This window comes from Salvelinus alpinus, chromosome 32, assembly GCF_045679555.1.
Source record: "Salvelinus alpinus chromosome 32, SLU_Salpinus.1, whole genome shotgun sequence".
NCBI classification, from domain to species: domain Eukaryota; kingdom Metazoa; phylum Chordata; class Actinopteri; order Salmoniformes; family Salmonidae; genus Salvelinus; species Salvelinus alpinus.
In genome coordinates this window covers 18,685,058-18,697,412 of record NC_092117.1, presented here as the reverse complement: position 1 = coordinate 18,697,412, position 12,355 = coordinate 18,685,058, and the positions used below count along the sequence as shown (strand labels likewise).

Below are 12,355 nucleotides of genomic sequence, written 5' to 3'. Positions count from 1 at the left end.
GGAAAGCTTTGACTATGTACAGACTCAGTGAGCATAGCCTTGCTTTTGAGAAAGGCCGCCGTAGGCAGACCTGGCTCTCAAGAGAAGACAGGCTATGTGCACACTGCCCACAAAAAGAGGTGGAGACTGAGCTGCACTTCCTAACCTCCTGACGAATGTATGACCATAGAGACACATATTTCCCTCAGATTACACAGATCCACAAAGAATTCGAAAACAAATCAAATTTCGCTAAACTCCCATATCTACTGGGTGAAAAACCACAGTGTGCTATCACAGCAGCAAGATGTGTGACCTGTTGCCACAAGAAAAGGGCAACCAGTGAAGAACAAACACCATTGTAAATACAACCCATATATATCTATGCTTATTTATTTTCCCTTTTGTATTTTAACTATTTGCACATAATATGACAGTTGAAATGTCTTTATTATTTTGGAACTTTTGTGAGTGTAATGTTTAATGTTAATTTTTATTGTTTATTTCACTTTTGCTTATTATCTACTTCACTTGCTTTGGCAATGTTAACATGTGTTTCCCATGCCAATAAAGTCCTTAAATTGAAATTGAGAGAACAAGAGAGAGGGAGAGAGGGAGAGAGAGAGAGGGAGAGAGAGAGATTGCTGTGTGTACAGTATGTGAAAGTGAGAGAGAGTGACAGAGTGAGTGAGTGATTGTTGATTTGCATCTGTTTATTGGTGGGGCATGTGTGTGTGTATGTTGTGCATGTGTGTGCATGCGTACTGCAGTTTGGAAATGGCAGTCTGCAGGTTTTCATTAGGTTAACCTCAGACTGAACAGTGTGTGTTGAAAGACTGAAGGTCAATGTGAATGCAAACACAGACAGCTGTTTAGTGAGGCCAGCAGCAGGACTGCAGCAATGTACAGTTTGGTCAAACAATTCCATAAGTTATGTTTATCAACTTCAAGAAAATGTAGGCTATGATCAGCTGCTGTAGTTAATAAACTGTTTTGGTGAATGTAGAAATTATAACCCTTTATAAAAGTATCCAATCCTGACATGTTATTACCTAAAGTAAAATACTGTACCACGGTATCCACTATGAATGTTAAAATAGTCATTGACTCAACAAGCATTGTCAGAACACAGAGCCTACTCTATGTTTGAACTCAATGAGGTCTTTCTGAAGCTGTCATAGGCTGCCAATAGTTGCCATTGTGATATTATAGGCCTTTGGGTAGTGTGATGTGCCCAGCTGATTCTTAAAGTCATAGTAGTGGCCATTTTAACAATGATAAATGGATCTATACCACAAAAGATCAGTAAAGAGACATCAAACCTGCTTAATGAAATACAGTATTACGACTGTTACTTGTTGCCTAAACTGTACTTAATATATTAAACCTAGAAATAAAACTGAACTGGAACAATTTAATAGTGCTATCACAACAACCCCCCCCCACCCCCCCCCCGCCACACATACACAATCCGTGTCTCAATTATCTCAAGGCTTAAAAATCCTTCTTTAACCTGTCTCCTCCCCTTCATCTACACTGATTGAAGTGGATTTAACAAGTGATATCAATAAGGGATCATAGCTTTCACCTGGATTCACCTGGTTAGTCTATGTCATGGAAAGAGCAGACGTTCTTAATGTTTTGTATACTCAATGTACAGTACGTCCCTATTTCTTCAACCAATGGAAATTTTAAGAACAGTACCTCTTAATATTCAGAAGAATTTTCTGAAACAAACTCAAATAGGCAGAGTCCTATTATACATGGTGCCTCAAGAGACATGTAAATAGTTAATTTTTCACTTCTTAAAAAACAGCCTCATTAAATCTTACCTCATTTTGAAATAACAAGGTAATCAGATTAATAGACACTTCCATTTAACTATTATATGGATCTAGCATACGTACACTACCGTTAAAATGTTTGGGGTCACTGAGAAATGTCCTAGTTTATGAGAGAAAAGCAAAAAATGTTGTCCATTAAAATAACATCAAATTGATCAGAAATACAGTGTAGACATTGTTAATGTTGTTAATGTTGTAAATGACTATTGTAGCTGGAAACGTCTGATTTTTTTAATTGAATATCTACATAGGCGTACAGAGGCCCATTATCAGCAACCATCACTCCTGTGTTCCAATGGCACGATGTGTTAGCTAATACATGTTTATCATTTTAAAAGGCTAATTGATCATTAGAAAACACTTTTGCAATTATGTTAGCACAGCTGAAAACTATTGTACTTATTAAAGAAGCAATAAAACTGGTCTTCTTTAGACTAGTCAAGAAACTGGAGTATCAGCATTTGTGGGTTCGAATACAGACTCAAAATGGCCAGAAACAAAGAACTTTCTTCTGAAACTCGTCAGTCTATTCTTGTTCAGAGAAATGAAGGCTATTCCATGCGAGAAATTGCCAAGAAACGGAAGATCTCGTACAACGCTGTGTACTACTCCCTTCACAGAAAGCGCAAACTGTCTCTAACCAGAATAGAAAGAGGAGTGGGAGGCCCTGGTGCACAACTGAGCAAGAGGACAAGTACATTAGAGTATCTAGTTTGAGAAAGACGCCTCACAAGTCCTTAACTGGCAGCTTCATTAAATATTACCCGCAAAACATCAGCCTCAGTGTCAACAGTGAAGTGGCGACTACAGGATGCTGGCCTTCTAGACAGAGTTGCAAAGAAAAAGCCATATCTCAGACTGGCCAATAAAAGGAAAAAGATTAAGATGAGCAAAAGAACACAGACACTGGACAAAGGAACTCTGCCTAGAAGGCCAGCATCCCGGAGTCGCCTCTTCGCTGTTGACTGGTTGAGACTGGTGTTTGCGGGTACTATATAATGAAGCAGCCAGTTGAGGACTTGAGGCGTCGGTTTCTCAAACTAGACACTAGTTTGAGAAATAACCTTATATCCTGCTCCTTTTGTTTCCTAGCCAACATAGTAAGACTTGAACTGTATCAAAGTTTTTGGGAACACTTTACTAAAGTTTATCCTGACTTGTGAACATGACAACCTGAACAAGAAAACATGTACTGACTGTATATGGAATTAGGCAATGTGCTTATAAGTATCTCATAAATTGGTTATTCATAATTTGTAAGTTGAGGTAGTTGATGTAGTTAAGGTTATAGTAAGCAACCATCGGGTCCAGTTTTACACCTACCTTAAACACAACCCTTCTCCCTTAACATACACACCAATAATCATTACACCACTTCAGCCAATTCTTTGCTGAGGGCCAGTCAGGAGAATAGAGCTGTTATATTGGACGGTTGGACCTCTGGCCTCTGGATCTAGCTATTTATGGTCCTGGGCCGTAGTGGCATATGAAACGCATTACCATGGAGGACTGAGGGTGGGGTAGAGGGGCTGGGGAGCGTTAAGGGCTTGAGTGTGTGGGGGGGAGGCTGGATCAGCCAGGCTAGCAAGTGACTAGTACCTCAGAGATGGAATAATACACTTCCCAGGAGAAGAATGCATATGCACTCTGGCTCAACCCACTGCTACCAATAGTAAAATCGAATTGAGGTGGGGATGGTGAAGGGGAGAAAATATGTCCAAACACTAATATAATGTTTAAGATGGTGTGTTATTGCTTTCTGCTTTGAAGTTAACCTTTTGCTGACTGGAAAGTGTCAGTCTTCACACACACACACACACGCAGTGCATTTGGAAAGTATTCAGATCCCTTCACTTTTTTCACATTTTGTTACGTTACAGCCTTATTCTAAAAATGTATTCAATCATTTTTTTCCCCCTCATCAATCTACATAAAATACCCCATAATGACAAAGCAAAAACAGGTTTTTAGAAATGTTTGCTCATTTATTACAAATAAAAAACAGAAATATGATATTTACATAAGTATTCAGACCCTTTACTCAGTACTTTGTTGAAGCACCTTTGGCAGCGATTACAGCTTTGAGTCATCTTGGGTATGATGTTACAAGCTTGGCACACCTGTATTTGGGTAGTTTCTCCCATTCTTCACTGCAGATCCTCTTAAGCTCTGTCAGGTTGGATGGGGAGCGTTGCTGCACAGCTATTTTCAGTTCTCTCCAGAGATGTTTGATCAGGTTCAAGTCCGGGCTCTGGCTGGCTGGGCCACTCAAGGACATTCAGAGACTTGTCCTGAAACAACTTTTGCGTTGTCTTGGCAGTGTGCTTAGAGTCGTTGTCCTGTTGGAAGGTGAAACCTGCTCTGGAGCAGGTTTTCATCAAGCATCTCTCCGTGTACTTTACTCAGTTCATCTTTGCCTCGATCCTGACTAGTCTCCCAGTCCCTGCAGCTAAAAAACATCCCCACAGCATGATGCTGCCGCCACAATGCTTCAACATAGGGATGGTGCCAGGTTTCTTCCAGATGTGACACTTGGCATTCAGGCCAAAGAGTTCATTGGTTTCATCAGACAGGATAATCTTGTTTCTCATGTTCTGAGAATCTTTAGGTGCCCTTTGGCAAACTCCAAGCGCGCGGTCATGTGTCTTTTACTGAGGAGTGGCTTCCGTCTGGCCACTCTACTATAAAGGCCTGATTGGTGGAGTGTTGCAGAGATGGTTGTCCTTCTGGAAGGTTTTCCAGTCGCCACAGAGGAGGTCTGTAGCTCTGTCAGAGTGACCATCGGGTTCTTGGTCACCTCCCTGACCAAGGCCCTTCTCCCCCGATTGCTCAGTTTGGCCGGGCGGCCAGCTCTAGGGAGAGTCTTGGTGGTTCCAAACTTCTTCCATTTAAGAATTATGGAGCCACTGTGTTATTGGGGACGTTCAATGCTGCAGACATTTTTTGGTAATCTTCCCCAGATCTGTGCCTCGACACAATCCTCTCTGAGCTCCACGGAAAATTTCTTCGATCTCATGGCTTGGTTTTTGCTCTGACATGCACTGTCAACTGTGGGACCTTATATAGACAGGTGTGTGCCTTTCCAAATCATGTCAAATCAAATGAATTTACCACTGATGGACTCCAATCAAGTTGTAGAAACATCTCAAGGATGATCAATGGAAGCAGGATGCACCTGAGCTCAATTTCAAGTCTCATAGCAAATGGTCTGAATACCTAAATAAGGTATATTTTTTTAAATATTTAATACATTTGCAAAAATGTCTAAAAACCTGCTTTTGCTTTAACAGTTTGGGGTAGTGTGTGCCGATTGCTGAGGATCTTTATATATTTTTAAAATCCATTTTAGAATAAGGCTGTAGAGTAACAAAATGTGGAAAAAGTCAAGGGGTCTGAATACTTTCCGGAAACACTGTACAGTACATACATATACAAGAACAAAACAATCACTCTCACACCCACTCTCTCCCTAATACACACCCTCACACACAGAAACATTCACTGCATGGGTGGGGGAGTTTTGAATATATCATTGCATCTGAATCCACGAGGGCCCATCCTGAGCCAGAGTTGAGAATAACCAGCTGTTTGTGTGCAACTGCAGCTCAGTCTTTGTAGGTGGGCCTATTAGACATGGAATGTGAGATATTAGGCTTTTGCACACAGTTTTTAACCAGTTGGGTTTCATCCAAGAGACGGAGTCTGCTCGAGGTATACACTAAACAAATACTGCTGTCCGTAACCTTAGTCTGCCCCCTGTGTGCGTTACCCCTGGTCCGTGGTCAAAAGACATTGAACAGGAAGTCATTACAGGCCTAATCAAAAGTTGACCTGCCCACAGAATCATGCAGTGTGTGCACTTGAGAGAGGTGGGGGATGATAAGCACATGGACACATCCATTGCCAGTGCTATCCAAGGATGATCGGTCATGATTACCCAATCATGTCTGAGATAGAGAATGCTGTTTTGACCCTATGTCAACTACTAATGATATCTCTTGTGGTGATTTAATAACATGACACTGTTTTTATGTTGTTGTTGTTTATACAGCATATCCAAGGGGTAGGTTGTGTTTCTGGTTCGTGTGTGTGTGTGTGTGTGTGTGTGTGTGTGTGTGTGCTTGTGCGGGATATGCATGCAACTGACATGCAAAAGGCACTTGTTCTGATTAAATCTACTGAACCTTATCTGCTCTCTCACGCACACACACACACACACACACACACACACACACACACACACACACACACACACACACACACACACACACACACACACACACACACACACACACACACACACACACACACACACACACACACACACACACACACGCTTTACTCCGTACTCCATCCTGTCCCCTGAGGTACAGAGTCAATGACAACCTTGTTTCCAATTTAGTAAAAGCCCCTAGACAATGGAGCTGCTGGATCCATGTCAGTGAAGGTAAATAGCATGATGGTTAGATTAGTTTGTTAGCTCATGTCAGAAGCCAGCATATTTGCTTTTTGGCCTACAATTGTCCAAAATAGTTTGTTTCAGTACAATATCTATCATCTTATCTTTTGAGATGAAAACTCTGTGCGTCATTCAATCTATTTTGTTACCGTAAAACCCTTGTACAGGAACATATCAGTGGCTCCCTCTTGTGATAGTAAAGGTATTGTATTTCTGGTTTCTGTATACTGCTTGAGTGGTGCAATGAGGTTCCTGAGAAAATAGAGGGCAGTGGAGGGAAGGCAATTGTAACTGTCCAGATGCTTTCTGTCTGAGAAATGAGCACACATGACTTCAACAAACAAATGACTTGTCAGGCAACAAGTCACGTCAGGTTGTTTCCTTCATACTTACTCAATGGCAATGACATACAATACACAATTTGACAATGAGTCCCACGGTCTGACTATTGACAGAGAGCAAACCAAGGACTATCAGGTCAGACCAAAAGAAGCGGGACTAAGTCTGAATCTATTTATTGTCCGCTCATGAAGCCAATATACAGGTAACTGCCAAACTAATGGAACTTCTTGAGTAAAGTATATTGAAAGCAGGTGCTTCCACACAGTTGTGGTTCCTGAGTTAATTAAGCAATTAACATCCCATAACGCTAACACTTCTGGTAAACTACACACGTTGTCTTCATTTTGCCGTACACGTGACATTCTACCTTCTACACAGAAACCGACCAAAATCTAAAATAGATTCTCATTATTTCCATTCACAAAGATGAACGCGTGTGTGAGCCATCGAGAACTGAACCTCAGCAATTCTTGAGCATGGACGCTGCCATTGGACGCGACGTGAGCAGTATAGCAGCTTTCATTGATTTCAAAGGAAGAATTCCCTCAACGGCTGATTGCAATGCCGGACGCCCGATGGCTGCAGTGTAGCAGGGCCGTTAGGGTCATGTATAAAAATGCTGTGCAGGCCATTATTTTTGCTAGCAAGACTATGCCCCCATAGGATGACAATGCCCCCCTCCACAGGGCATGAGTTGTCACTGAATGGTTTGATGAGCATGAAAACGATGTAAACCACATGCCATGGCCGTCTCAGTCACCAGATCTCAACCCAATTGAACTTATGTGAGATTCTGGAGCGGCACCTAAGACAGCGTTTTCCACCACCATCAACAAAACACCAAATGATGGAATTTCTCATGGAAGAATGGTGTTGCATCCCCCCAATAGAGTTCCAGACACTTGTAGAATCTATGCCAAGGTGCATTGAAGCTGTTCTGGCTCGTGGTGCCCAACGTCCTATTAAGACACTTTATGTTGGTGTTTCCTTTATTTTGTCAATTGCCTGTGCATTCTCTACTAACTACACAATAAGAACAATTTCCTTTGGTTGTCATAGAGGGATTTTAACATTGACTTTAATGTGACAGACAACATGGGGCCATGAGGGAGCCATAGATCAGTAGAGCAGACCTCTCTCTCTGAACTATAACCCAGGAGCAGGCCGGGAGCTGGGTGGTATGGAGGGGCTCCGCTGACAACCATCCTGCCTTTACTCCAAACTGATTATGGGAAAGCTGTGGTGGGCTATCTGCGGGATTGAAGAAGGATTATACTTTTTGAAGTGGGATTATCGTGTGAGTGCGTGTGTGTGTGTGTGTGTGTGTGTGGAGGGTAGCTGTCGTGGGTGGAGACCACCACGAAGAATAGCAAGAGAATAATTTGTTGAGGCAGCGACGATACATCCAGCCAACCCACTGAATGCTGTTAAACATATTTGAGGCAAATCACAGTTAAACAAATGCCAACATCTTTGGCATTTGCTGCAAAGTTAAATGTCAGCTTTTACTGCATATTTTCCAAGAAAGGAAAATGAGCTGAACTAAAATGAACTAGATGACCTCAAGGTGGTGAGAAGAAAAAAAACTAAATGCAGTACTTGACACCAAGTACCTAAGCCTACTGGTATAGATCTGAGGATGAATAGGGCTGGCACAATTACCGTATTACCGTGTAACCGACGGTTATGGATGAAGATCGCCATGACTAACGTCATAAACGTTTTTAAGGAACGAACAGCTGACTGAAGATGTGACGGTAACGTACTCCTAACAACGTGATGAAACTTTGTTGATCATTGCTGAAACAAGCAAGGTGTTGCAGCAAATAAGTATTTGGTTGCCTAAGCAACGACCCTCTCCCTGCAGCAGCAGCACACATAGAAATATAATTAATAAAAACAGGCTTGGAAACTATAACCCTGGCAAATTGACTGGTAAACTTATGGATACACTTGCAATGTTTCCATTGTAATGTAGAATGTTTATTCAAATTATGTTAACTGACATGGCTCATGCCATGGAATATATTTTTGTAATGTCAGTTGAGTTGAATCAACAAATCACAGCAAATATTGATGGGTACACTTCCTGCTTTTACTTCTTTCTTTTATCTCCTGCTTTGCACCTAAGGGTACACTCACAATGGCCACCAGTCCACCCATTATTCCTTCGTTGACTTGAAATGGGGACCTCCGTTCTAGTCATTCTATTTCTATGGCAGCACATGCAGCAACTAGCGGAGGAGAGGAGAAATTAATGAATTAATAACCAATAAAAAAAAATCCTATTCAACCGGTTATTATGGTGACTGTGGTCATTTGGCTAGCCAATAACCGTCATCCAAAATTCCATGACCGTCACAGCCCTAAGGATGATAAATGAATTCTAGTAATGCCTTGTCTGACCTGAGACCTGAACTTAACCTCCCTCTCATAATACCATTGAACAAAAAGCACTGCGCTAGGATCAGGTGTCACCTCCCATGTATCATCATTAATAAAACACCAGTGCCGTGCTGACCATCCGTCATCCATGTGACATGAGGTCACTTGGAGATCAAAACATGTCAGCGTGGGTGAGAGACGTCTGCACCAGCTGCTAGCACACGGACACACACACACACATTACACATATGCTTGGTATAATCATACTCATGCAAATGAACTACTAGTACATAGTAACCTAAATGAAACATGCTTGTTGTTGTACTGCTGTAACAAGTCCACTTGGGGGCAGTGTTTGATACATTACAGTACAACTGAAAGGTACAACATGAAGAACCGGTAATTAGCCCCAAACAGTAAAGACAGAAATTGATAAATAGCCACACTATAAAACATTACAATATGTGGGATAGCCATGTATTATTATTATAAATTAAACTCACTCTTTAGGAGGGTTAAGGTCCTCAGCCTTGGTTTCAAAGAACCTCAGCACCTCCTCACTCTGGGAGATCTGGTTAGGGAGCCTCATCAGGGCCTGTAGGGAGAGAGGGAAGGAGGGCGAGAGGGAGAGAGATGGAAAAGATTATAATTGTGAAATAGTATAATGCTCATTCACAATGACAATACTTCATGAAACATCATCAAGACAACGTTATCAGCTAATGTGGTCACATGTACCCTGGATTTCATCGACTGACTGACTCCATATGTGGAAGCCTGCCATTACATCACAAAAGGACTGTGTGTGTGTTCCTGTATAGTACGGATACGGACGGCACAGTTTACACTTCAGTAAGGCCCTGTTACTCAGCGGTGGAGAGTATAAAGGGGAAGGAAGAGGGATCAGAACCCGGGGCAGGGATAACACAGAGGAAAACAGATGGAGGACGATAACTACCACAATCCTCTCTGACAGGACTACATCTTTGTCCGCTTTGAAAACTACTTATACTGTTTGTATACACAATTAACAGATGTATATGATAGACATAGGGACATACAGTATTTATATTATACTGTAAAACAGATCATTTTAGAACATTACATTTTTTTTGACTCCGCACTTTGGGTCACAAGAATCTGCATTCAGCTCACAAGACAAGTTTCAGTTTTTTCCCACAATAAATAGGTGTGATTACAGCCCCACTTGGCAAGCCACCAAGTGTCCCAGATCCCAGAAAGCCTGAAACAAATGAGGTTAGGTGGCTAGCTGTGTTCATTTCTCCTTCTCAAATGCTGAATCATTCTGTTCTACAGATGCTGTGTTTGACCCGTGTGCCCCTATTTCCCTCCTTTCCTATATAAACCCACTACTTGGAAGGAAATGACATAAGAGAAGATAGAGCAGCACTTTCCTGTGGATGCTGGTGGAGGAGATAGCTTCTGAGGCCTGTCTCTACCACAGCAAACAATGCTACAAAGACATTCAAACTAAACCATTTCTTGAAATGACTGGACTGTGTGAGATGTGGCTCCTTAGGAGGTTATGAGTAACAGATAGACCTCTTGCCATACATTAACGGGATACTTGGGAATGAGACCCTTTATCTAATTCCGTGGATACCATTTTTATGTCACTGTCCAGTATGGATGAAGTTAGAGATAGTTTCCCGAGCCAACGCTAACTGCCGTTAGCGCAATGACTGGAAGTCTATGGGTACCCTAATGCTAGTTAGCATTGGCTCGAGAAACTACCTCTAACTTCCTTTATACTGGACAGAGTTATAGAACTGGTATCCATGACTACAGCTGACTCTGGGGAAGTATATTAAGGGCGTCATTGCCAAAATCCCGAAGCATCCCTTTAAAGCAGCAAACAGTGCATCATCATTTACTGCGAAGAAAAAAACGTGATAATTTGTTCTTACTCTGCAGTAGTCATCAAGGTGCTTCAACCTTTTCACAGCCACGTCTCTGACTTGACTTCGCCGAAATAAAACTTTACCTGTAAAAGAGACATAGCACTTTGAGTTGTCATTGAATGTGCTGTTTCTAAACGCTACCACCAGGTGGCTTGACATTAGCACAGATCCAAGCGTTCAGCAGTGGACCCTTAAGAAAAAAGGTCTGGCCTATTATGTAGTAGGCCTATTCTAAATAGTATGTAGTACTCAAGACAATATTTCATGAAAAAGACCAATGTCAAATATGTGTGTGAAATGTGTGAGTGTGTATCTGTCTTTCTGTTACCCTGTCTGTCTGTGATAACAGTAAGAGGACTGTTTCTTTTCGAGTGACTAAGTGCACAGAGCCAACTCCCTGGCTAGGTTTTACAAGGCAGTGTAAACAACACTATCCAGACGTTTGGGAGCGGTGCAGCTCTCTGACAATGGCACTCTTCACTCCTTTGGGGCATGCTGAGGTTATCAGATTAGAGAGATTCTCTCTACCAGCCTCCCACTGCCATACCACAACCACAACACAGCCTTATTCACCCAGCTGGAACAGTGTAAAGAATAGAAATGTGGTGTGTTACAATAGACCCATTTCTATTCAAAAGGATAGAGAAGCATGTCCTTTCTGTGTGTTCTTGGGATTCATTGCATTTTGTTTCATTGTGTTGTCAAACCCCCACCTCTAAAATGCTGCTATACTGGTTGATGAGTGCAGTATGTTCTCTGTACATGTCGGCATGCTCACCTGGTAAGAAGGGAATTATTCTCTTTTTGGGGTCATTCTGCCCTCCCTCCACTGGGAACTTGTCCAGGATCTGCATCTGGAATTAAAGCGAAATAAAGGACATCTTAACTTTTGTCATATTAAACAAATGGATAACAGTTTTCAATTAATCCAGTCCTAAGTGCTATGTAGTTTTTTATGGTCAATATTATTTCAAACTTAAATCAATTACTCGTGGCAATAAAGTATATTTGATAGCTATGTGACAAACAAAGCCATTTAGCTACCAGCAATAAATGAGAGGAAGCTCAAAATGGAGGAATCTAGATGAGATCAGGAGGAGAACCACTGGGTCATGGCCTCTTAGCGTCAGTCGACCTCCCAATTAAATGACTACAATGTGGGGTGTAATTACATAGTCTCTGAAGAGCTACTATGTACCAGACACAGGCCCACTTTCATCTGCAGACAGCCTTACATCACTCAACACAGTCATCTGAAAACACACTCACAACAACAACCCCCAGAACTCACAGTGCTGTGTGCATTAGTGTAGGTAGTCTAACCACATGAAGTGTTCTAGACATGTTAAACCTACAGTTGAAGTAGGACGTTTACATACACTTAGGTTGGAGTCATTAAAACTCGTTTTTCAACCACTCCACAA

General features: G+C 41.8%; 1 protein-coding gene across 2 annotated transcripts in view; it reads right to left on the bottom strand.

The window, feature by feature from the left end:
• The window catches only part of LOC139562111 (SH3 and PX domain-containing protein 2A-like), a 109,477-nt gene that overhangs the window by 82,827 nt on the left and 14,295 nt on the right, over positions 1-12,355 (bottom strand). For both annotated transcript variants that reach the window (XM_071379462.1, XM_071379463.1), the window contains exons 3-5: positions 11,710-11,785; positions 10,938-11,014; positions 9,513-9,604 (exon numbers count right to left, since the gene is read on the bottom strand). In XM_071379462.1, the coding sequence (XP_071235563.1) occupies positions 9,513-9,604; positions 10,938-11,014; positions 11,710-11,785 (245 nt within the window). The remainder of the gene's footprint in view (positions 1-9,512; positions 9,605-10,937; positions 11,015-11,709; positions 11,786-12,355) is intronic.